The 27849-nt window shown below is 39.9% G+C and overlaps 1 protein-coding gene across 2 annotated transcripts in view; it reads left to right on the top strand.

Annotated features, from left to right (window-relative positions):
- The first annotated feature begins 13736 nt into the window (after positions 1 to 13736).
- MACROD2 (mono-ADP ribosylhydrolase 2) overlaps positions 13737 to 27849 on the top strand; it is a 1175381-nt gene continuing 1161268 nt past the window's right edge. For both annotated transcript variants that reach the window (XM_081314693.1, XM_081314692.1), the window contains exons 1-2: positions 13737 to 14224; positions 17908 to 18024. In XM_081314693.1, the coding sequence (XP_081170819.1) occupies positions 14179 to 14224; positions 17908 to 18024 (163 nt within the window). In that variant the 5' untranslated portion in view covers positions 13737 to 14178. The remainder of the gene's footprint in view (positions 14225 to 17907; positions 18025 to 27849) is intronic.

The raw sequence follows: 27849 nt of genomic DNA, 5'->3' as shown, positions 1-27849 counted from the left end.
AACTGAGCAGAGTAAGTTCTGCAGTCCTTTTGCATAAATAATTATTACTGGGTTCACTTGAAACAACAGGTGGTAGCAGCAGGCCATTCTTTTCTAGGCTCAGAGGTTAAACAGAGTCATAACTACAGTACTGTAATTAGTATTGAGTTAGGACACCACCAGAGAATTCATGATCTTGGACTAGGAAGTCAAAAGCATCTCAGAAGAAGGCAATGGCAAACTATCTTGGTAAAAATTGCAAAAACAAAAAACAAAAACCCCAACCCCCCCAAAAAAAACATCCTTATATGGATGTATCCATGGAATCACCATGAAACAAATTTACCAATTTATCATTACCATTAAAACTGATACACTTTTGGAAACTCAAAACTTTTGGTCAAATAAAGTCGTTCCTTCTACATGGATTCATCAGTGATGATAAATAAATGGAATCCAATCATAACATGGTATTTGCAAGAGTTAGTGATCTAACTACATTTCCTTTAGTACACTAATTTCATTTTCCAAGTGCATCCTTTCTCCTTCTTGGAAATAGGTTTCATGATATATATATATATATGTCCATGGGTTTGCAGGTGGAAAAAGGGTTCAGGAAATACAGCCTCATCTTTTCTTCTATAGGTGTAAAATAAATAAATCAAAATAAATTTGGAGTTATAAACATATTCTTCAGATGGTTTTGAAAGTAATCTATAAAGGAACAACAAAAACCAGACTGATTATTGATTTACATGTGTACAATGTTATAGTACCATTTTTAGGTAACATATGTTCTCTATTCTTATTTTGCCTGGTTTTGTTACAAAAAGAAATGTATTTCTATTTGTGGAAGAAATGGAAGAAACCAAGTTTTTATTACTAAAGAAAAAGAAAGTCACTGACTCTGTAGTTCTACTGCTGAACTTCAATGCACAGAAATCCAGTGAATTTTAAGTATAAAGGGGAGACAGAATAAGGTATACAATATAAATAACAATTATACATAAATCAAATGAGTTGTCTCTCTCTCTTCACCTAGTGTAATGGTATGTGGGAATGACCTTGGGACACAGGAGTAACAATCAGTCTAGGCAAGAGGCTAATAAATGAAATTTGAGTCTGAAAAAAAGGGGGGGCGAAAACTCAGAAGGGAGCTGTTTTGGGGACAGTAATAAGGAGGGATATGAGGATTACTTTCAGATTTGCAGAATTCTGTTAATGTAATCTTACAATAAAGATGGAGCTAGTACTCCTAGGTGTGCTTCTTGTCCAGATTACTTGGCAGGACTGACAGACAGGACATTCTTGACTTTTATTAATGGGATAGGTAAAGCTCCCTGCGCTGCAGTTATGCAGTTACTTTGGGCAGATGGGAAAGAGATAAGAGGTAAAATAACCTTTATTGTCACTTTTTCTGTGTACACACTGGCACACATTAAAAGTGAATTCTCTCCCAAAAGAGAGAGAATGTGTATGTATGAATGTATACATGTATATACATACATGTATGTCTATATGTATACCCATATCCATGTATATATGTATGTATATATATATGTGTGTATAGGTAAAGGGAAAGGTTCCCTGGCACATGCGTGCTAGTCGTTTCCGACTCTAGGGCCCTGTGCTCATCTCCGTTTCAAAGCTGAAGAGCCAGCGCTTGTCCGAGGATGTCTCCGTGGTCATGTGGCCAGCATGACTAAACGCCAAAGGCGTTACCTTCCCACCGTAGTGGTCCCTATTTTTCTACTTGCATTTTTACGTGCTTTCGAACTGCTAGGTTGGCAGAAGCTGGGACGAGTAACGCGCTCACTCTGCTACACGGCACTCAGGATTTGACCTGCCAAACTGCTGACCTTCTGATCGACAAGCTCAGCGTCCTAACCCACTGAGCTACCGCGTATGTGTGTGTGTGTGTGTGTGTGTGTGTGTGTGTGTGTGTGTGTATATATATATATATATATATATACACACACACACATATGTTAAATGCTTGTTAACTATTTAGATTACATTGCTAGGCCCCAAAAATGGGACAAATCTTTATTTCCTGTTTCAGCCTAACCGAAGGCCATCGACAGGCAGTAGTCACAACAGTGACAGCTGTTAATCTAAATAGTTAACAAGCATTTAACACATATCTCCCTTCTCAGCTAACAAAGTGAGATAGAGCTTGTGGCCTAGAGGTTAAAATAACTGCCTAATGTGCAATCAGCCCAGGTTCGAATCTCAGAAGGGTATGGCTGACTGATGAAAACAAATAAGTTTGAAATGCATATCAGTCTCCCTTTAATTCTTTGTTAGCAATCTAAAAAAAATTACACACACACACACACATATATATATATATATATATATATATATATATATATATATATATATATATATATATATATATATATATATATATCCATACCTATACATACACATATGCTGTATATGTACATATTTATACATACACAGAGATATACATACATATTTATACATATATACACATACATACATGCATCACAGTTCAGAGCCGTGGTGGCCCAGTGTTTACAATGCAGTATTATAGACAAAGCCTGAATTCCACTGCCAAGAATTCGATCCGGACTGGCTCAAGGTTGACTCAGCCTTCCACCCTTCTGAGGACAGTAAAATGAGGACCCAGATTGTTGGGGGACAAGATGCTGACTCTGTAAACCGCTTAGAGAGGGCTGTAAAGCATTGTGAAGTGGTATTACAGTAAATCTAAATGCTATTGATATTACTATTTTGAAGACATAGCAGAAAAACAAGTCTTGAGAGTTAACAAAGTTGATACTATATGGTACAAAGCTAGTTGTTCTGCTTTGGCTGCCACGAAACCTCATCCCAGAAGGTAACAAATAAAACAGGTCATGGAGAGGATGTGTAGTGTCCCTGACAGTATTGTGGACTCTGGCCAAGCAGTGCTTATATGCTATGTCCTGGATAGTAGGGAGGGAACTTCCAATAATCTTTTCTGCCATCCTCACCACTCTCTGCACAGCCTTCCTGTCCAAAACAGTAATACTTCCAAACCAAACAGTAATACAGTACAACAGGATGCTTTCAATCTTCCCTTTATAGGAAGGGGTAAAGACAAGAAAAAGAAGATGTGCCTTTCTCATATGATGGAAAAAATGCAGGTGCTTCTGCACCTGCTTCACCAGTGTCTCACTGTTGAGTGATGAAGCTAGCCTACTCATTAGCTGCATACTCAGAAACTGGATACTATTAACCACTTCCACAGTTGAATCATTAATACACAGAGGTGTATGGCTGCCCCTGCCTTTTTTGAAATCGACAAAGATCTCTTTTGTTTTTCCTACACTTAGAACCAGGCAGTCCACCAAAGCCTCTACCTCCTCCCTGTAAGCACTGTCACTGTCATCCTGAATACGGCCCGCTATTGTTGTGTCATCCGCATGCTTCACAATATGGTTGTTGTGTCATCTGCATGCTTCACAATATGGTTGGTAGCAAACCTTGCACAAAAGTCATGGGTCAACAGGGTGAACAGTAACAGATTTAGGACACAGAATCTGTGGTCAAGAAAATGGTGTTAGAAATATTAGTCCCACCTCACACACACTGGGGCTTCCTCTGATGTTATGATTCCATTCCAGACCCTGAAAGGACGGTTAAGCACTTGCTCATAGCGTTGAAAAGATGGCAGAGATTGGTTGTATCCAAGCATTAATTTGTGACACCTTATTCAGAAACCAGTCACTGCCTAGTAGTTGAATACAAGCACAGTGTACTTTATTATTGTTGATTACATATATATGCCAGATTTTCATATAGCAGTCTATTCACTTTTCACGTAAACTTTGAATTCAGCAGGTGGCTATTTTAAAATGTATGGCTTTCAAGTAAATGATATGCTTTCTACTTCCCTATACAATGGGATTTTGTTTCCCCAGATCAAATGCATTTTGTTCTTTTATTGCCCTTGCATACAAAAAGCCATAAAAATTATTTTTACTTGTTGATCATTAATGTTATTTCAAATATCATAATTAAAATGAAACATAAAAGCTGATACATTTTAAACATGTTCATTACCTCTTCTAAAATGTCGTCATCTCTCTGATCATCCGGATTATCTTCTGTTTCTGTAAGAAGCAAAAATACCCCATATAATCTATTACAAACTTCTCAAAATGAAAGGAAGTCAAATTGAATTACAAGAAAAAACATGTCAAAATCTACAGTTCAGCAATATATCTTTGATCCCAAAATATCTTGAATGTCAGATTTTATTATTTGACCCTAATAAAAGAACCGTTTGACAATAGCTGCTTAAAATATTAAGACTTTTTCCCCTTCATGTATCAATTTATACTGAGAGAAAAGAATGTTTCAATTAAATTTCTAAGAACATGGAAGCACTAAGTTTGACTTTATCAATAGTAAACCTTAGACATTTCTCACAGAAGAGAGTTCCATGTCAGTGAAAAGTCAATATACTAGGACCGCACTGTATACTTGGCTTTTATGGCCATTTTGCAAAACCACGTACATGTGGAATGGATGGACAGTCATTTAAAAATCATCTTTTGAAAAGTCAAATTTACCATTAATGTACTTTGGCTATAGAATACATGCCACCTAGAACCGCCAATCAAGTATTAGTTCTAGGATATTTATTCCAAAACATAGAGAATTAACACAATAATTAATCCAAACATCAGAATAGTGATTAGCTCTATAGGAGAATTGAATTTCTCAGCAACCATGTTCATTGTTTTTGCTACACTTCAGAATGAGTAAACATTAGTAGAAATAACCAAAGCCATATTTAAAAGACTAAGGTATATGATGTTTAAGTTGGAAGCAAGCATAATTTAGAACACTGGACAACACATTGCATCCAGAAAGTGATTACCTTAGTAGTTAAATGAAAAAATCAGCTAAAATGACCAACTGCCTGGAAGTGCAAAATATTCCCACCCCTAGTCCCTATTCTCTCTACATTTGAATCAGGCAATATGATTACAAAATCACCTCAGTTTCTGGAAGTGAAGTAGGACCCCATTCTCCTGGCCTTTCAGACAGGTATGAGAACATGGTTCTGCATCCTTTTTTGGGGAGGTTACGGAGGAGGATGCAACCATGCTGGTTAGTACCCTGAAAGCCTTCCCCACAACTTTAATTAATTTTTAACATTGATTTTTAATTCATCCTTGCCTTTTTCAATTTTATATATAATTTTCAATTTTATATACTGTTTTATGTTCTAATATTTTATTTGTACACTGCGCAGAGACCCTTTGTGAGGGAAATGGGTGGTTTTAAAATAAATAAAACAGGGATAGGGACACTGTTCTGGGCATGGGATATGGCTGAATACACTAATGAGCTATTTTAATCAAACAAATATTGAATCAAGCGACCTCAATGAAATGAAGGTTGTTTATTATCAGCTCAAAAAATCCAATTTGTCCAACAGATCCTATGTTCTCTATCCTAATCCTTAAGCTTTGGCAAACTCTCATCAACAGCACTACCAACAGCAGAAAAGTTTTGTAACAACAACAACAATAACAAAGTTGGAAGGGACCTTGGAGGTCATCTAGTCCAACTCCTTGCTCAGGCAGGAAACCCTATACCATTTCGGACAAATGATCAGAGAAAAACTCCTATGCCAGAACAAGTATAAAAGTTTATTTAAAAGGACCAAGGTCAAACTTGTTATTTATTCATGATGTGACAGATGAGAGTGAGGGAAGCTCTTCACTGAATCTTCTAGATGAGCAGTTATTGCAAATGGTTCTCAATTCTCTAACTCCGGCATTTCAAAAATGAAAAGTGGCATTCACTTTTAAAATAATCATTTTGTTCTTTTTCCACCCATTTGAAACCAACTTTGTACTAGGAACTATACTCCTCCAATTTTCCATTATGCTCTTTGCACAGTTCCCTCTCCCTTTTTAATTATTTTCCTCCAGTGGTGGAATTTTAATTACATCATGCTTTGGAATTTGGAAGAAACTGCAGCTGGGCACCTCCCTCCAAACCATTGCATGTATGCACTTACTCAACCTTTCCTATCTACCTGAAGGCAGAATGAGCCCTTGTGAGTCCTGCTCACTCTTCCCCCATCACCATTCACCCTGCCTTAAAACTGAAATTTGAACCAGACAGCTTCTTTCATCCATGTTGGCTTCCTGAGTATATTGAAAAATATTTTCAAAATTTCTTGAAAGAGAATGGTTAAACTCATGTTTCTAAAGTACTACAAAACTAAGTAAATAGAACAAAGATGTATAGCTTCTTGCTGACTCTACCTTTCCCGGACGGGGTGGGGTGGGGATTGTAATGTAAGATACAGGTTATCAGACTAAATGGTTCTTTGTTAGTGGTGGTTAGAATGTAGTATTGTTGTCTAATTCTGCTGACTGCCAGCAGTTTGATTCTGACCAGTTCAAGACTGACTCAGCCTTCCATCTTTCCGATGTTAGTAAAATGAGGACCCAGATTGTTGGGGGCAAATTTGCTGATTCTGTGAACTGCTTAGAGGGGCTTATAAAGCAATGCGAAGCAGAATATAAGTCTATTGCTATTGCAATTGCTATGTCCTTACATAATTAAGCCCTGAAATTGAAATGGGTTTAAAAAAATATTTTACACTGAGGCTGTTTTTTCTTGGATTTCCTAACCACATTCAAAATCACTGGACAATTGTGTTTATACTTTATAGGCTGATTCAGGTGAGGTGGAATGTGTGGAGGATTCTGTATTTTTCCAAAATTTAGCAATCCCAAATGTTATATATGCATCTAAGAACAAATTATTATTATTATTATTATTATTATTATTATTATTATTATTATTATTATTATTATTATTATTATTTATTAAATTTATATACCGCCCTTCTCTTGGAGGACTCAGGGCGGTGAACAGGGCATATAAATAGAAATACAAAAGTTAAAAAAGGATTAAATAATTGCCCAATTAAAACAATCACAATATAAAACCCATTAAAAACCTAACGTTCCCCCATCAGGCCAGGCCAGCTTGTTCAAATAAATGGGTCTTTAGCCCGCGCCAGAAGGAGCGAAGATCCGGTGCCGTCCGGAGGTCAACCGGCAGTTGGTTCCACAAAGCCGGGGTGCCCACAGAGAAGGCCCTCCCCCTGGGGGCCACCAGCCGGCATTCTCTGACCGGAGGCACCCTGAGGAGGCCCTCTCTGTGGGAACGCACAGGGCGGAGGGAAGTCGACGCCGGCAGCAGGTGGTCCCTGAGGTATTCCGGACCCATGCCATGTAAGGACTTAAAAACCATCACCAAGACCTTGAACCTCACCCGGAAGACAACTGGTAACCAATGCAGCTCGCGGAGCAAAGGTGTAACATGGGAGTACCGGGAAACTCCCAAGACAACTCTCGCGGCCACATTCTGTACCAGTTGGAGCTTCCGAGTGGTCTTCAAGGGAAGCCCCTTGTAAATAACTACCCTAAGAATAGTGAGATCTTTATTTGAATTTTTTAAACTTCAAATAATTATTTATAAATCTCTATTGGGTTGATCTCTAAAAGACTATACGGATACATCCAATTGTTTTCTTGGTGACAGTGCAAAAATGATATGGCTTTGCCTTCTCCTAGGATTTTTTAAAAAATTTATTTGTGCTCAACTTAATCTAGAACATTTGGATTTCCTAATGATTTTTCATTGATTGAACTTTTAGTTTTTCAAGATCACGTGTGGTAATCCTCGATTTACAACCACAGTTGAGCTCAATGGTTGCTAAGCAAGAAAGTTGTTAAGTGAGTTTGTCACAGCTGTTGTGAAACACTGCAGGAGTTAAGTTAGAAACATGGGTGTTTAGTGAATTTGGCTTCCCCCACTGGAATGGAACAATGTTGATTATGTTTCACAGTGTATGTAGGAAATGTTTACAACTTGAAATTGGGAGGGATAACATGTGCAGGGTAAGATGGGAAAACATTCAGCTTTCAAAGGGGAAGCAAAAAGGAATAGCTGTGTACTGTCACAAATGAAATCTTATGCACTAACATGTATTTAACTCTGCAGTCAGTTTCAGGACAATGTAAGCCCGAGGGCAGATATAGAACATTATAAAACATATTCAGGGATTTATTTATTTATTTACATACGCCTGGCAGAGTTAAGATGTTGTCTCAGAGAAAATGAAACCTAGTTTTATTACACTGAAAACAAAAGAAAACAGAATAATAAGAGTTGGAAGGGACCTTGGAGATCTTCCAGTTTTTTAGAAAAATGCTGTGTTCTAATATGTTTTGGAATCTGCTTCAAATGCTTTATTATGAAGACCAGGCTTTTTGATCCATGGAAATCATGCCAATCTGTTTGTGGATGACTATGTGTTACATCTGATTTTTTAAAAAAACAAATATCTGATGGACACCCACCAGAACAGTGCAATAGCCCCTCTTGATTTTTATTTATATCCCGCCTTTATTCTTTTTACAAATAAGTCAAGGCAGCGAACATATCCAACATACCTTTCTCCTCCTATTTTCCCCCGCAACACTAACCCAGCGAGGTGGGTTAAACTGAGAGTGACTGGCCCAAAGTTACTCAGCTGACTTTTCTGGCTAAGGCGGCACTTGAACTCGCTGCCTCCCGCATTCTAGCCTGCTACCCTTAACAACCAGACCAAACTGGCTCGGAATTAAGTGCTCGCTCTGAAACATCTTTACCTCTTTCTTTCTGCAAATAAAAACTTAATGGCAACCGGCAAATCTCTCCCCACCCTCGCAAAACGGAAGCAGCAGAATCCCAGATACATACTACACGCGGTGATCCAGCAGTGCATCGCAACCAGCACTACAAACTGAGTCTTCATCTCAAATAAGTCCCAACCTAAGCCTTCGGAAGGGGAGTTTCACTGAATAGGGGCGAGTGCTCCGCTTTCTTAGGATTCCCGGTTGCTTACGCGATGAGGTACGTAGCCATAGAGATTACCACCTAAAGCGATTCCCCAAATATTAAACATAGCATATTGGGAAAGGAGCTCTACTCTAGGCAGCTTTCGTGTCTCGTCCCTACTATGCAGCGCCTCCTTTTGCTCCTCGGTTTTCTCGAAGTTGATGCGGTTACCTAGCAACTATTTTCTTTACACTAGACGAGCCAATCACATGTTTCAGGCTCCTGCCGAACCGCTACCGGACAAAAGGCAGCATCGTCGGCCTTCGCCGTTATTCCTAGGCAGCAACAGCTGCGGCCACAAGAAGCAGCAGCAGAAGAGCAGCGTACTTTCAGTCGAAACCTGAATTGCCCAGTCTCCTCCTCTCCGGAGATCAATTTCTTAAGCGAGATCAATTTCTGATACACCCTTTTCAAGGATAGCACTGAGGACGGAACAGAAGCTTCAGACTCGGGACTCCAAGGGAAGTCAGTAGATGAACGTGCAGAAGCATATCTTTAAAAGTTTTTTTTTTAAAAAAAACACAAAACATTCATTCCTTCTGCTTGTGCTCTTTCTTTTTCATATCCTCTGTCTTTACCCAGGCCTTCCTCCGCCTTATTAGGAAGCAATTTCTTCTCTATGGCGTTTGAACGTCGTAGGCTGTGAAATAAATTGCAATTAGCCTCGCAGGGGGCTTCTCATTTGGAACTGGCCAGTACTTGGACATGAGACTTTCAGAACATTAGACTGGAAAGTTAGAAGAAAAATCTCGAAGCAAGGCAAACTACTTCCATATTATTCCCAAGAAAACATGAAACTATCCATGCAGATGCCAGAAGTTGAGCTGCTCTTAAGAGAATGTACCTAAGCAGGTGCTAACACATTTGGAGTAGATGATAAAAAAATGAGAATATCTGGGCTGCAAGGAGATTGTAAGCACCCCAAATGCCTATTTGGCTGTATTTGCACAACATTGTTACCACTGATTAATGAGACCACGCCTTTCATAACCTAATATTTTGGGTTAATGACCACAAGTAGTTACACAGGATGGGTTCGTGCAACATGGTAAGCTAAAATGTGAATATACCTAGATTGTGCACTTTGGCACTAAAAGGTAGATGAACTCTTAAACCTCTTTGACTAAAGATCCCAGTGCTATCAATTAAATAGAATGAAACCATTTTACTGTTCCCTTCTTAAAGGATTTTTCATGGCAAAAAAACCAACAACTGAGGATGTGGTGAAAGAAGATAAGGTTCCATATGAAGAATATTGTCTCAACTATTCTTCCATTATTTTTTCAAAGCTAATCTATTAAGCACTATGGCATTGATTTGGTTATGCTAGTTCATATATCTGGGATTCTAAGTATGAGAAATATATTGTGCAATTACTCTTATCACTTGTGAATATCTTGGGTGTGGGTGTGTTAAACAATAGTTTCTTCTATTTGTAACAACTTTTCATCCTTCCATCTTCTTTTACCTTCCAATAGTAAATATATTTCTTTAAATGTATTAAGAGGGAATGGCAGTATCTTCACCCTGGAAGATTTAATACAGAAAAGCAATGTAAAAGAAGGGGCAACTGAAAAGTGATTCAGATTTAGGGCCTGTAATCATTTGTTTTAGGCATTGCCCGAAGATACATCTGAATCTATTTTGATTTACTACGATTTGTTGTAGATCAGCAAAGATTCCTGTCTCTTGTTTCAAATAGTGACAAAATGTTTCAAATGTCTATTACTTTAATTTTTATTCCATCTTTATTATCTATTAAATGCTGAACATATCTAATAATCCTTCCTCCTCCTATTTCCCTCACAACAATCCTATGAATTGAGTTGGCCTTCATGCCTAACGGAGGACTAGAATTCACAGTCTCCTGGTTTCTAGTCTGGTGCCTTAACCACTAGACCAAACTGGCTATAAACTGCAGAAACTAAACTGTTTGGTCTGTATTAAGTTGGATTTTTACATTAAAGAATTATAACTGTGAGATCTACTGAGTTACTCAAGATCAGGCATGTAAAACTGCCAGCCTGCGGACCAGATGCATCACACTGAAACCGAGCCCAGCCCATTGCTGGCAATGGGGAAAAAGTCATGATATGTTGCACGTCACGTGACGTTGCAAGTTTGACATGGCTGCTCGAGATGATTTTCTGTGTTCAGAATTCTTAGCTCTGCCACCTTTCTACCAGGTTAGATCACATGAATTTCTTGAAGCACAACACGGATTCTAGAACATTCTAAGACTTTACCTGAGAATAGGTTCCACTGAGTATAGAAATTGAATTGATTCCCAGACATTTTGTTAAATATAGTTTATTTAAGAAAATATAATGTATTCAGAAGTCGTATGAAGTTGGGCAGTGTTCAAACAGAATAAATGAACATGTTTAAATTCAGTGCGATTCAAGGTATAGTATTCAGGAAAATGTGTCTTTGGGCAATTTGCAGCCCAATAAGTACATTATTAGCAAAATAGAGAAACATATATGGAAAAGCCAGTCAGTTGAAGAGATAATTAACTTGTGTACTAGAATTGGAATATAAGTAAATATCCCATTTGCTACATATCCCCCATGTCCCTTGCTTCTTGATTTTAACAGTCTAATTTAGGGAGAAGGTTTCTTTTTTCCCCTGCTGCTACTAAAATATGTGGAGTCAGATCTACTGCAAATCACCCCAGGTATCTTCTATAGATCCTAATGTTATTTATTCATTTGTATCCCGCCTTTTATTATTTTTACAAATAACTCAAGGCAACGAACATGCCCAACACACATTCCTCTTTTCCCCATAAAAATCCTGTGAGGTGGGTTGGGCTGAGAGGGTGACTGGCTCAAAGTCACCCAGCTGGCTTTGATGGCTAAGTCAGGATTTGAATTCACACTTTCCTGCTTTCTAGCTTGCTATCTTATCTATCCCTTGCTTCTCCTGCCTTGGAGTGCTGTCGGTGTTCAGTTGATAGCTTCTTGAATAAAACCATACATTACAGAAATATCTAATTTTGGTTCTTTGAAAAAGTCAATAGTATACTTATAGAATGTTTTACACAACGAAAAATGAAACAAATTATAAATGTTTATCTCTGTAAAATTGCCTCCAAGTCTATAATCACTTTTGGAGGGGGGTGTTTAGGGATTTTTAAAAAAAAATCTGTGAAGCTTTTAGAATTTTTATTTTTTATCTGTAGTTATATAGGCTGCCTACTTCATGATAACCAATATTTATTACCTCAGTCATTCACTTGGCAATCTGTGGCACCAAGATGGTAGCCGAAGTACAACCTCTGCTGTCTCCTCTTTCTGAGACATATTTCCTCGCACTATTTAATACTAAACCTCAACAATATATGGAGTATCACAGATTGCCTATATAAAATATCCATGGACTCAACTGCAGAAAATTATCAGAACAGAACAATCAAAGATCACTTAAATCCTGTGTTCATATAGGTTTCTACTCCTGAGTCATTTGTTCAAATTAATGTTAGTATTTCTTTCATTTCTTTTCAGGAAAAGTGTCATAAGTCACTTTTTTCAACAAAATAACAGAGTTGGAAGGGACCTTAGAGGTCTTCTAGTCCAATCCCCTGCTCAGGCAGGAAACCCGTCCTATACCATTTCAGACAAATGGTTGTCCAGTCTCTTCTTAAAAAACTTTCACTGTTGAAGCATTCACAACTTCTGGAGTCAGGTTGTTCCACAGATTATTTGTCCTGACCGTCAGGAAATTTCTCCTTAGTTCTAGGTTGCTTCTCTCCTTGATTAGTTTCCATCCGTTGCTTCTTGTCCTGCCTTCGGGTGCTTTGACTGCCTCTTCTTCGTGGCAACCCCTGAGATATTGGAACACGGCTAGTCCTTCTCTTCATAAAACCTGACATACCCAATTACAGCAACCGTTCTTTGTATGTTTTAGCTTCCAGTCTTCAGTGCCACTGTAACTTTGAACAGTCACTGACTGAACTGTTGTACGTTGAGCACTACCTGTAAAAGGTTCATGAAAGACAGCTTAGCAGAAGAGAGCAGAGTCTTCAGTCTGTGGCCAAGTGTGCTAAAGCTACAAAACCGAACATCTTAGCAGAGCAAGACTGTTGGTAAATTTCTAAAAGGGCCTGGCTTAAGATCCAAAATAAAACATTTCTGCATTACTTTGTGTTTGCTCACACCGTTCACTATGTTTGGAGGATTAGGAGAAGGCTGTACCAAAACAGCAAACACTGCTTTAATCCAAATGGGCTGCGCCCAATATTTTACTTATTAATGCCACTATTGCCGGTGGCATGATTGCACTGCTTAATGTTCTTGTGCTTAGCTTAATGGCAAGGTTTTATGCATGTAAACGAGGAAGCACATTCTCAAAACGCTGACTGTGGGCGAGAAAAATACGCGAAGCACAAACCACATTTATTCAGAAGTTACAGAATCACCCCCTCGGAAAGAAGCTCGATGCATCAAGTGAGGCTTTACTCCCAGATAAAACTGCCACGAAAATGCAACCCAAGCAGTTTAGCACGGAGGAAAATCCCACAGCACGCGGCGGGTCTGTCGCCTCCCTCCCCATTAACTGAGTCCTTCGGGAAAGGGCGGTATATAAATCTAAATAAATAAATAAATAAATTAACTACGGGCTCACGCTGCTTTAGGGCAAGCGGTAGCGAACCCAGCCGAAACTCACACCGGAGCAAGCATGCCCCAAAGGAGGCGGCTGCCACCCACGAGCCACCTCGAGGTGACCAAAAAGCCCTCCCAGAAACCCGCCGTTTCTTCTCCACAAACCCGGGCGCGAGCTTCCGCCGTCGCCGCTCGCGCCGTTTTTTTTTTGGTTTTCTTTGTGTTCAAGTCCGAGCTTCTGTCCGCCCGAGCGCGCGCGCTTCCTCCTCGATTTGACGCGCCTGCCCCTTTAAAAAAAAAAACAAAAAACAAAAAAGCCTCCCCCCCCCTCCCTTCCCAGAACGCCGTTAAGCCCCGAGAGCGCAAGGGGGCGGGGCGCGTCGCTGAACGGCGTCTCGCCGGGCCAACGGGCGGCGGGCAAGGAGGCGGGCATTGCGGGGGTGTCTGTCGGGTTAGAACGAGGCGTGACCCAGTTGACGCGCGCTGGAAGGAGAGGGGAGTGGGAAGGAGGCAAGAGGTGCAAACAGCTGCCCACAACCGCCGCCAACGCCAACGCCGCCAACGCCACCCCAGCGGTGCCGTCGCCCAGCCGGGTCAGCGTGCTTCTTCCTCGCCCGTGAGCCTGGGGAACCTGCAGCTCAAAGCCGCCGCTAGCCACAGCACCATGTACCCCGGGAACAAGCGGAAAAAGCTCTGGCGGGAGGAGAAAGGTACCGACCTCCTTCACCTGTAAAAAGCACCCGGGGCTCCTCGGGCGAGCGGAGCTTTGCAGGGCGTCTCTCCGACTCTTGGCTTTCCTTTGGCCGAGGCGGGCGGGCAAAAAGACGCCGCCGCCGCCGCCGCCGCCGCCTGCTCTCACCTGAGCGACGTTGCCTTCCTCTCGCCTCCGCCGTTGTTACCTCGGCAGGACAGCCGCGCTCCTCCCCTTGCTTCTTTGCCTGGCTTCTCCTCCTCCGCTTGGAGGAGGAGGAGGAGGGCTCGCTGCCTTCTCCGGACCCTTCAGTCCGCCTGCAGTGGGGGGGAGCAGAGGCGGGTGGTGGGACGGCCGTCCTCTCTGCACAGCCCTCGCAGCAGCCTGGTCAGGGCACCCCCCAAGCTAGGGGGCAAGGGCAGCTTGGGGTAATGCTAAAGGGCCCAGGCCTCTCTTTGCCACTCAGGTGCTTCGACCTTGGCGAGGGTTCTTGGGTCAGCCTTACCTTAGACCAGGGGTCTTCAAACTTGGCCCTTTTATGACTTGTGGACTTCAACTCCCAGAATTCCTCAGCCAGCGTATGCTGGCTGAGGAATTCTGGGAGTTGAAGTCCACAAGTCATAAAAGGGCCAAGTTTGAAGACCCCTGCCTTAGACGGTCCCCCTGAGAGGAGCTTGATCAAAGCAACCGTGGTGGCCACTGTCTTTCCTTTTTGCCTAGTTTTAGTGTTAAGTCCAGTCTGTTTCAGAGTTGGTAGTCTTCCTCTTAGTTCGTCTCACTGCCTGATTAATCTTTTGTTTCTGTCTTGGGTACGGGTTTATCCGCCTGGAAAAGTTATTTTTCTGCTGGGTCATCACTGTTGCTTCTCTTATTCCCAGGGCTTTTTTTTTTCTTCTCATAGAACGCTCAGAACGGAGTTCCGGCACCTTTTTTTGGATGGAACCTTGTAGGGTAGGGCATGTATGACATGTGTGAGTTCCGGGCACCTTTTTCTTTTACAAAAAAAGCACTGCTTATTCCCCTATGGGTAGCAGAGAGCAAGCTAAGCTTGTAAACTTGGAATCCACTTTCCCTCCCTGCCTTCTGGTTGCAAATTGTGTGCTGACTGTATCTTCAGAGTTTGGTGTGAGAGTTGGAGTGCCACTTTGGAAACGAAAGTGAGGTTTCTCTCTCTGCTGCCTACCATTCTTTCTGTTTCAATATACTTGGAATGAGAGCTACAGTCTTTTTGATAGTTGCTGGCTGAATGAATTTCAACTTGCCTCACTCTGGGGCTACCTATTGTGAGGGGGTTGCAAAAAGGTGACAGGACTGCAAAGCCTGGATCTTTGGGCCCTTTGGAAGAAAATATTTGCAACAGACAAACAAACACAACCATTGTTTGTGTATTGTGTGGCAGTTGTTGAAAACATCTATTGAATCAACTTTAACCAGTCATTCTAAACTTTGTGAGGATGGATTGCTTTACTTGATAAAATACCAGACCTTCTAATGGTGGGGTGGTAATTATCTTTTTAAAATAAAATATATAATAAACATTCTTTCATTAAGCTGGAGTCACTCTGTGAGATGGGCAGTCTCTAAATTTGACATATAAATAAAATGATGTATTTGCTGATATATATCCATTTGGGACCATTTGTCAATCACAGAGCTACTCCTTGTAAATCCATTTCCCCCCACCCCACCTGCCCATCAAATCTGTTTCTGCAGATAGGGAATAGGGAGGAAAATAAAGGATACTTGTACTTTGCAAGTGAAAGTTTCCTTCCATAGTATGGAATGTACCTTTAAATGTTAGATAAGGAAATTGGACCTTTACAGTTGGTAATTTAATAGAACATCATAAAATTGAGACCATATAAGGAATTAAATAACAAATTTGATACAATGTAATTGTGTTCATTCAAAAAGACAGAATTTTGACTTAGGTTTGTAGGTATTTTAAACTCTTGTACTAATGGTAAAAAACCAAACTGGGTTTGTAAGTTTTGGTGTGAGTTTCACACATGAAATCTACATTGCAAATTCTTATGCTGCATACATACAGTAATATCAAATGCCAGGAAGAATAAGATGACTGATATAAAGTTAAAATGTCCATCTATCCATAAGGAGAGAAAAAAACCCCAACTATTGACATGTCACACAGTAGTATTTATCTGTTCTGGACTGATGATTTATCATGCCCTTATCTGTAGATTTAGATTAGGATGCTTGAACTGTGTAATGTAAACTGGTATAACAGCTTTACAGAATTTATACTGATTAAACTGTAGTATGGATTTCTGTTTGCATAACCTATAACAGAAACTGGATCCTTGCACTCTAAAATGTAAAAAAAAAATCATTTTGCAGTTTGTCATTGGTGCTGTTAAAATTGCCTCAGTTTCTTTTAAAACACATTCCGTACTGCTACAGTTGAAACCTCTAACATCATCACAGATAAGTATATTTTCAATAATTTGCTGAGGTGGAAGGGAAATAATTTTTTCCACATAACAATCCTAAGGAATGCTGTGTGAAACGTATCACTTTACTTAGTAAAAAATTGATGTCTAAACATTGTTACAAGAGACTTACAAGAATATAAAAGTGTATACATTAATCTCTAGGTAAGAATGTTTATAATTAGAGATTAAATTGAAATGTGCATAGATAAAGTATTATCCAAATTACTAATTATTACTAGTTACTTGCATTAAATAAATCTTTTCAGATTAAACAATCTCTCTCAAGCCACAACAGTTTTTGTATTTTATATGTTTCTAGTGTGATAAATTTATCTTGTAGCTTTGAAGAAAATCTAATCGTGAATGCTAGAGCTTCTTTTAGGATTGCTTTAATAAACAGTTTATTAGTGCTAGAAATGGGATTGCCTGTACAGATACACAGTATTCATGCTTCCATGGCTACTTCCAGGCAGATGAATGTCACTGATGACTCAAATTAGCTTTTGTATTTTATCAATTCCATAAGTGCTACACCTGTATTTAATCACTTTGATACAGTGGTGGGAATTACTAATGTATGTACTGTATGCTATTTCTTAAGCAAATATCTAAATGCCTAATGCCAATGGAAGAAAAGTTCTAAATTATAAGGTAACTCCTCATGAAATAATTTCAAAAACTGTTTCAAGTTGTAACGTTATAATAGGTTGTGGGATTTGTTAACCATAATATCAAGAATTATCTCTTGGTAGCATTGCAAGTGAGGAGTGAAGATTACTGAAGTTTGTGCTAAACCATGTTTAAATGGGCTCAGAATCATTTATATAATTTAAAATTGAGGTAGTATCTGCTGTGAAAGAATAACATATAAATGAATTCAATCTGCTTAATTCAAACAGTGGCCTACCAACTGAAGTATAAAATAGCAAACGGAATACAAAAGCAGAATAAATGCAATCTTAACAACTAAATGTTGCTCTCATCCCTAAACTGCCTCTGATGGATTTAGGCTTTAAGTACTTAGACTTGTTTAACACAACTTCTTGAGCATCTGAAATTACATTTTGTTGAAGTTTTGGTTCTCTCCAAGCCTCAGTAATTAGGATGAGTAAAGAAATTAATTGAACCTCCTTGATATCTGATCTTAATCTACATACATTCCTCATATATTAGAACCCCATAACTAATTCATGTTACAAAGGAATCTGCTTCATAATTTTGCTAAAACATATTCATTGTTTTCTGATAGAACGCTTACTGAAGATGACATTGGAAGAGAGACGTAAGGAATATTTACGGGATTATGTATCCTTGAAAGATATTCCAACATGGAAGGAAGAAATGAAAAACAAAGCCCAAAGTGATGGTAAGTCATCTTATTAAATTTGTATCTGTATGTATGCTTTTAAATATCCAATGTACTGGCTTCTAAGTGTATTGGATCAAGCATCTCATAATTCGCAGCTGGCTGGTGGAAGAAATTGTAATCCAACACATTTTGAGGGCACCAGAGTGACAAAAGCTGTCTTGTGAAGTTGTACATGATAGAACTGCTTACCTTAAACAGATGAAATAGGTTTTGTTACTTAACAATTTACTGTAGTCTAGGGATCCCCAATCTTTTTTTCAGCTATTGAGTATTTCTGGAATTTGGGGAATTTTGTGGGTGCTCTTACAAAACAAGTGCTATGAAACCTTGATAAATTTCAAAATAACTGCCGTGAGGGATATATCCAATTTACCAAAATGACTCTTACCATTACTTCCACCTCTTTCCAATAGACTACTCAATACTACCTTTTACCCTTTGTGTACTTTCTGGACAGTATCTTATTTCCAACCAAAGCAATAAAGCTAATTTTTATTCATTGATGTATTTATTTTTTAAGAAGGCATTTTATATCCATTTGAAGCATAGGAGCATTCCTGGAAATAAAAGTAATGCTGCTAGTGCTTTGCTTTGCATTGTGTTTTTTATTTAAAATATAAGGTTGATGGGCTGGCAGCTGGTGGACAGAGGTGTGAATAACTATGACTAACTGTGATTGCAACCAAATATTGGCAGCTATGAACTGAAACTAAGTTGATGAAGTGGTTTCAATGAATAACTGGTAAAACAACACATGCCTTGCATTTATATCAGGATAGGGAGTATATTTGAAAATTTGCTACTGCTTGTTCTTGTAAATGCTAACTTTTATTAGAGCTAGTACACTGATTCACCTTCTTGCCTCTTAATCATAAATCCTTGTTTATGCAACTCTAAAAAGGCAATTTTAAACACACATGGCATCATATTGCCCTGATTGTCATTGGGGTCCATCTTCTCAGGGTTTTCAGTAATATTATTTACATTTTGTAATGTTCTATAATCTCCCTAGAGCAGACATGTCAAACACAAGGCCCGGGGGCCGGATCTGGCCCGCGAAGTGGTTTCATGTGGCCCCCCGAAGCCATCCTGGAAACAGTGAGGGAACGGCCCCTGCTGCCTTGGCCCTGGCCCAGAGACCCTCCTTCTGCCAGAGACCCTCAGATCTGTGCCACTCCTGCCCAGGCCCCCATAGGCACCCTTGATGCAAACAATGTAGAGCTGGCCACGCCCACCCAGTAGGCCATACGCACTCTAGCCACGCCCACCCAGTAGGCCATGCCCACCCAGTAGGCCACACCCACCCAGCCCCTTGAGGGCAACCGCAATGCTCATGCGGCCCTCAATGAAATTGAGTTTGACACCCTTGCCCTAGAGTCTCAGTTTGGATGTAATTTTTGGGTTGGGATATAGTGTAGAAATTATACTATATATAGTACATTTTTCTAAAATCAAATCCAGCTCTTGTTTTTACACTTGAGTTAGAGATCAAAAACTTTTAAAAATAGCCTAGAGTAAAATAGCTGTAGGAAATAGCAACAAAACCAAGACTGCAAATGACTCAATATCTAGCTTACGGTAGTATTTATGATCAGTTTGTTTTATTTTGATTTTATCCATGGCAGTATAGGAGTTTGCTATATTATGTGTTATAGTCCATACTGAAAGCATTGTAGCTGTGATGATGCTTGGCAAGCCATAAAACAATGAAGAGGGATGAGGCTTAGCAAGCAAGATGTCTATGCACCCATGTTTGGATCTGCAGTTTTAGTGCATTCAAGGACCTGCAGTTTTGATATCAGTCTTGCATTCCAGGAAATTATAACTAAAGAAGATTACTCTAGATAGAGAAGCATCAGTTTTGTTTTTGCTCTATTATTTATATAGGAATTGCACAGATACTCAGGACAAGCGGTTCTCATTAGGGAAACTGAGGTTAATACTTGCTGGAGAAGGCTACATTACAGCTAAATAAGTCCTCTGAGTCATGTTCAAGCCTGGTCACCAGATGGACACATCCTTGTTGTATTCTTGGCAAAAGAATAGAAGCAGTTTACCATACTGCATCACTGTAATGAGTATTACTAGCTGCCCAGAGTTGCTGTACAGTGAGAGAACTGGCGTATAAATTTAATAAATACATAAAAAATGCCCACATTAAAAAAATAGTGAAGAAATTCCTATTTAGAAAATTGCAACAGCTACCATTTTACTGCTATTTTTTTCCAGCAGGGATTATTTTGTGGGGTCCTTCATGCTCTCTGAGCTTGCTTGTTTTCTTGCAGACTTTCATTGCCCAAACTAGGTAACATCATGTTATCTAATTTGGGTAATGAAACGTCTGCAAGAAAATAAGCAAACTCCAAAAGCACTAAGGACCCCTCACTTCAACCCTGAGCTACAGATATTCTCCTGTATATGTATATGTATATGTATATGTATATGTATATGTATATGTATATGTATATGTATATGTATATGTATATGTATATGTATATGTGCGTGTGCGTGTGTGTGTGTATATATATATATTTGAATTTCTTTTTGCTGACAAAGAGCTAAAGATTTTAAATGGGAGACTAGAATAGCTATTTCAAGCTTATTAGCTCTCATCAGCTAGCCATACACTTTATGGGATTCAAACTTAGGCAGCCTGCATGCTAGGCAGTTGTATTGACCTCTAGGCCATCGGCTCTCCTCCCCTTCTTTGTCAGTCCAGCCAAGGGAATATATGGTAAGTTTTTCCCGGACAGACCGGTCTAGTACACCTTGGTTTTAACTGCTGTATTGCAGTTCTACTATTATAATCACTTTTGCCTTGCAGCCCCAGCCTAGGAGCGTTAAGCAGGCTCAAGTCGCAACTGCGATCCACTACAAATTCGAATTTCTTTTTGCTGACAAAGAGTTAAAGATTTTAAATGGTAGACTAGAATAGCTATTTCAAGCTTATTAGCTCTCATCAGCTAGCCATACCCTTTATGGGATTCGAACCTTGGCTCGACTAACAAAGAAGGAGAGGAGAGCCGATGGCCTAGAGCAGGGGTAGGCAACCTTGGCTCTTTTATGACTCGTGGACTTCAACTCCCAGAATTCCTAGCCAATGGCTAGCTCAGGAATTCTGGGAGTTGAAGTCCACGAGTCATAAAAGAGCCAAGGTTGCCTACCCCTGGCCTAGAGGTTAACACAACTGCCTAGCATGCTGGGGCTGCAAGGCAAAAGTGATTATAATAGTAGAACTGCAATATAGCAGTTAAAACCAAGGTGTACTAGACCGGTCTATACGGAAAAAACTATTCAAAAGCTGAATTATTGCTCCATCCTGTGGAAATGTCACATTAGTGTATTTGGCATAAATGGTCTTATCAAACTAGTATCTTACAGCATGACAGCCAACAATGGATAGGAAATAGAACCAAGGAGATTTAGGGGATTTTATCATTACTTTACTAAATAGAGAGAATAATGCTAAAGCTATTATTGATATTTAAATATAGGCTGTCCTTTCTTATTCTTTTTAGCCTCTTCAGGACAAATGCCTCATTACTTTTTGAATTCTGGTTAGCTGATCATAATTATTGACTCTAGTGGCTTCTGCAGTTTCAGTAGTATTTGGGCAGAGTAAAAATAAGACTGGAAGAAAGGGTTCTCTTTAAACAGTGGTGTTTTTCTAGTGAATATAGTAACCTCCTTTTTTGGCTTCTCATGATGATCTAATGTTGATATGGCAGTAACCTAGCAACAGTTCTTAATTATTGCTACTAATACTCTGTGTGGCCACTAATAGAAGTTGGAGAAGACCAGAGGCCAAAGAAAATGGTAAAGATGCAATACAAACCATACTAAGTCATGTTGTAAAATGTAGTTTAAAAGTCCATACTGGCTTGATTTGCACACAGTGCTAGGCCATCTATGGATTTATATATCATACTTAATCAAAACTAAACAAGCTATACTATGGCTTATTTTGATGTATGAATCCAGCTAAACAACACAGATAAATTTTGCTAATTGCTATTTTTCAGTTCTGGAATTCAGGGCTATTTGACATGCTACAGTTTCCTTTCAGGCATGTCAAACTTGCGACGTCGTGTGACGTCGCGTGACATATTGCGTCTTTTTCCCCATTGCCGGCAATGGGGTGGGCGTGGTTTCGGCATGACGCATCCAGCCTGCGGGCCTGGAGTTTGACATGCCTGCTATATGAAAAGATGTAGTAAAAGTCTTTCCCCCACCATCCAGTCACAACTGATGAAGCTTGTTGGATGAGAAGCGAAACGTCTTCTTCTTTCTCAAGGAAAAAAGCAGTCCGGTTGCCTTTAGAAAAAGCACCTTTGAGGCAATTATGACCTGGATGACTGAGGATCTCCATAGACATTTACAAGTCTACATGTTTACAATGTACATGTATTCTATTCCTTTCTGACAGGTGCTTCTCAAAACATCAAATCTTTAACTTAGTTGAGAAGACTTCTTTTTCTCTCTCTTTCTCTCTCCATTCTAATCCTGTTTTTACTCCAAAAATTGTTGTCAGGTGCTTTTAATATTTGTGTACTTCCCTTGATACTAGATCTCTTTGTCCAGATTTTAAACAGCTAAGTTCTAGCTTAAAGCCAACTTCTGTCATCTTAGCTTTCTCTGAACTATCAGCATTTTTACCCATCCTTTTAATCCTGGAATGTACAAACCTTGCTTTGAGCGGTTTTCCTTGTGCACGTTTGTTTAGATACGTGGTGAAGATGTGACAGTTACTGCCCACAGTAAATGAACAGTGATATTTGTAGGTCACAGAGGCAGACAGCTTTGTTCGTGTTTTCCTGTGCAATATGTGGACATTGTTTAAGTTGAGAGCTGTGTAGTTTTTGCACATCAAATGTTGAACTCGGAAGTCAGACCAAATATCATGAAGCTGTGTTCAGGGTTGTAAACCAAACCAAAACCAACTATTATGGCTTAATGTGATGGCCTAGTTCATTCAGTGTGCTAATAGTGAATGTGATTGGTAAACTAATATGTATGGCTTAAAGAGCCTTGGTGGAGCAGTGGGCTAATGCCTCCTTAAGTAACACCAGCTGCCTGCAATTAGTGCAGGTTCGAGTCCCACCAGGCTCAAGGTTGACTCAGCCTTCCATCCTTCCGAGGTAGGTAAAATGAGGACCCAGATTGTTGGGGGCAATAAGCTGACTTTGTAATAATGCCGCTTGGGGGTGTGTATGAAAGTCCTAATAAGCAGGCATATACATAGAATGAAGGCTACTGCTAAGCTTGTAAGCCGCCCTGAGTCTTCGGAGAAGGGCGGGATATAAATGGAATTAAAATAAATAAATAAAATAAATAAAGTGTTGTATGTATGAACAGAGTCAGCAAGGAGTCTCCATCCAAGTGCTTTATGCTATGCTTAGGCTTTTAAATCTCGATGTGTTTTACATAAATGGCATGCACCCAACTCTGATTGTGTCAGTTTTCTTTTCCAGAAAACCTATTGTGTTTTATCAAATTTACAACACATCAGTTCTTTTTTTTCATAATGGAGCTCAGATTGGTATATATACACTCACTCCTTGTTCTGTTCTGTCAATTAAATCACTAAGCAAAATGGTCACTAAGTGAACATGTGAAAAAGAGATGCTGCAAAGATCACTGGCATTTGTCATTCCATTCAGCTATAGGTAGTTCTTATGACTAGTTGTTTAGTGACCGTTTAAAGTTAAGGTGGACCCTCCAAAACATACATACGACCTGCTACCGATGGCCACATTCTCTCTCCCCTCCCCATTATGTGACTGCATTTCAGGTCCTTGGCAGCCAGCCTGGATTTACAGCTGTTTGCAGTGTCTTATGATTACATGACTGTGATTGACTTATGTTTTTGCCAAATGTGTGCATTTATTTCGGGTCTTTAGGAAAAACATCTGATAGCAAACCATGGGTTTGCTTAATGACTATGGCAGTGGCTCCCAACCTTTTCTATACCCCGCACCCCTAAAGGGATTGGCTATAAACAGTGAGGGTTGGGTCTGTTTCATCCACCCCCCTGAAGCTTTGCACGGGCTCGCCACAGGGCTGCGTGCTTAGCCCCTACCTGTACTCACTGTACACATACGATTGTGTATCATCTGACCCATCCACTGCGATCATTAAGTTTGCAGATGATACCACCGTAGTGAGTCTTATTACAGGTGGAGATGAAACAGCGTACAGGGGGAAGGTACAAAAACTATCCTTATGGTGTTTAGAGAACAACTTGCACCGGAACATCGGCAAGACAAAGGAGATGGTGCTAGACTTCCGGAGGAAAAGAGAGGAACCTGCCCCACTTTACATCGGGGAGGACTGTGTGGAGAGAGTTTCCTCCTTTAAATTCCTGGGAGTCTACCTCTGTGAAGTTCTTACCCGGAAAGTCAATACAACCCAGGTGGCCAGAAAGGCTCAACAGAGACTCCACTTCCTCAGGGTCTTGCAGAAGAACAGGGTAGAACAATGTCTAATGACCCTCTTTTACCAGTCTACTATAGAGAGCATCCTCTTGCATTGTATTGTGGTTTGGTATGCTGGCCTTACAACCGCGGATAGGAAGATATTATAGAGGGTGATGAGCACAGCTCAAAACATTGTGGGCTGTCCCCTGACACCACTGGATGACATCGCCAGGGCTCGCTGCCTTGGAAGAATGAGGAAAATTCTCAGGGAAGACTCACACCCTGGTCTGTACACCTTTACTCTCCTACCATCAGGTAGGAGATACAGGAGTATAGCCAGCCGTACCAACAGGCTGAAGAACAGCTTCTATCCATGGGTTCAGGCTCTTGAACGGGAAATAACTCTATGTATGATTGACTTGCGAGGCCGGTGTGTTGTGCAATTAGCTCACATGGTGTAACAAGATGGTGGGTTTGTTGTCACTGTGAGTTGTGGGTGGGGGCACGAAGGGAGGCTCAGCCAATCTCATTGTATACATGGTTGTACTTTGACAATAAAGGTTCATTCATTCAACACTTCTGATATATTCTTGCACCCCTTACAAAAGTTTGAAATAACGAATTATGCATATACACTATAATTTTGAAACTTCTAAAACCAAGTTTTCGCACCCCCTGGAATATTGTCTCACACCTCTAGGGGGTGCGAACACCCCCGGTTGGGAACCCCTGGACTACGGCATTCACTTAATGATTATGGATTCACTTAATGACCATGGCGATTTGCTTAATGGTCAACTCAAAAAGGCATAAAGTCAGGTCGGTGATATGATTATCTGCTTTTTGACCAGCGTGACTTACTGCTTTAATGGGGAGGCTCCATTATGGTTTTAAATCAAGGACTACCTGTAAAGTTCTAACATCATGGTACCATTGCTCTTATTGCGATGTGTGTTGTTAAGCATCTGAAATTTTATTTATTTATTTATTTATTTATTTATTTTATTACATTTATATACCGCCCTTTCCCGAAGGACTCAGGGCGGTTTACAGGGTGATTAAAAAACAAAGATACAAAAGTTAAAAACAGATTAAAAAAAAATTATATAATTTGATCATTAATGAACTGGTTGTTTGGAAAATGAAGTTTTTAATTACTGTTGTATTTGTGAGTGGTCACTTAAGTTAAGGAAGTCATTACATGAGAAATGGGTGTGATATTCTGATGTCTCCAATTTAGACAACGACTACTTTCAAATCAATTTAGCTTTAGAATGATTGCTATCATATACATCGTAGGATAGCATCCGGTCCTTTAGCTGTAGTTTGCTCCTTTGCAACTCTTTTGTTCTACTCTTGCTCAGAATGTAACTATTGCTCTGTCTTTCTTCTGGCCACTCTACTTCAAACATGCCTTCTGAATGCTTTCCTTAACTTTTCAGAACTGTATGATGTTACCAGTCCTCACCCCCAAGGAAGTTGATCAGAAGTAAAAGAAATTTTAATGCAAAAATATTCTGATTAAATCAGGAAGGAAAAGGTGGAACAATTAACCTGGGTGTCTCAACACAGTGATTGGCAGGATTAGTGACTATCTTGTTTTTCAGAAATAATATATGCTGGTAAAGCATACTCTGGATAGCAACTTTCTCTCTTCCCCCTTTTGGATTTTGTTTTATAATACAGCTTTGGGAGTGAAATTTAGAACCCTCACTCTTTGTGGGCATTGTGAGATCACTGTTGTCATTTAATAGGGGGGAAATGTATCTTAGATCACTAGCACTGATAATGTTACCTAGGTAGGGTAATGAAACATCTGCAAGAAAACAAGCAAGCTCAGAGAGCACCAAGGACCCCACGTATCCTAGATTACCAGGTTTAAGATAATGCGTTCATATGAAGATGAGCAATATGCACACTGATAGTGTAATTTCCCTGGAAAAACTGTCTGAAGCAGCACTGGTGGATATGAGTTAAGACTGGGATTGAGCCGTGGGTTGAAAATTACGAAGAACAAATTAATTGCAGGATGGAGCCTCTACCTTTTTGAAATACTTGAATTTTCAAATCGTAGAACTTGAGTCCCTTAGGAATGGAACTATTTGGGAGTGCTGTTCCACACAGGTGTTTTTCTCCATGAATAACATTTTTCAGTATCAGAAACCCAATTTTTCAAATAAGGGAGCTAACCATGCATGCTTTCAATATGAGCTAAGCATGCATGCGTTCAATATGGCTTCTCCTTGCACTCTATAGAATATAGTGTGCATTTCTAGGACCAAGGTCATTCAGGATTTAATGCCCAAGGCACAGGAGTAGTAGGGACAGTATTGCAATGCATGTTTGCATTGAACGTGAAACTTGACTGAAACGTTTAAAAAAGAGTAATCGTAAATAGACAGTGAAGTACCATGGACTAAATTAAACAGAAACTTGTTTTGCTTTGTTGTTTGAGAGTGGATCACTTCTTACACTGTTAAACCGCATACAAAATCATTTTAAGATATGTGGGAACCTCTTTATCTTTTCCCTTACTACAGAAGACTGCTTTTCCTTCACTTGAAACAAAAGTGACAGAGCGGGAGTGAAGATACCTACAGGCACTCTTCACATGTCAGGGTAGACAGAGCTCTGGTGTGACAAACTGTATCGTGCCAGTGCAACTAAAGAAATGTAGCCTACAGTGCTCACTTTATTAAGTTGACTGCTTCTGTTTCCCTCAATTTTTAGCTCTTACTGTGCAGTATCATGTGCACCATGCTTCTTAAAAGCACGGAAGCTTGAAGCACAAGTTTATGAGCCTGTAAAAATGAGGGGGATTTTTGAAAAGAAAAGAACCTTGTTCTGACATTACTACTTGGACAGACTTTACCATACCAGTAGTAGTGAGAAACCTTTCCTTCTAAAGATGTACTGAAGTCAGTGAACAGCCAGTTGCCTGAAGGTACAGCATTAGTATTTGCAGAGAGGAAACCCTCCAGTGTATATTTCCATTGGCACAGGCTCCTTGACTACATTTGTGGATCAGGGACTTTTTACTTACGTTCCACTGTGATTTTTGAATTGCCTTAACGCAGAGTTCCCCAATCCCTGTTCCGCGGCCCGCTACCAGTCCATGGCCCGTTGGGGACTGGGCAGCGCAAGCTCTAAGCAAGTGCATGAAGCTCCATTTGCACATGTGCAGGATTAGGTTACACGCGCAAAACCATCCCCTCCCCTTCCCTCCCCACCGCCTGCCGCCACTGCCGGTCTGCGGAGCTGGAAAGCTTGGAGACTGCTTAATGGGCTAAACTCATTCTGACCGGGGGGGGGGGGGAGGGAAAAAACAGCCATTTACCTTTGTTTAATATTTACTCTAAGAAAGGGCAGAGCTAGTAGGATTGTGTTGTTGTTGTTGTTAGTTGCG

The sequence above is a fragment of the Vipera berus genome (genome assembly GCF_964194415.1).
Source record: "Vipera berus genome assembly, chromosome: 1".
Taxonomy (NCBI): Eukaryota; Metazoa; Chordata; class Lepidosauria; order Squamata; family Viperidae; genus Vipera; species Vipera berus.
This window is presented reverse-complemented; position numbering and strand designations above follow the sequence as displayed.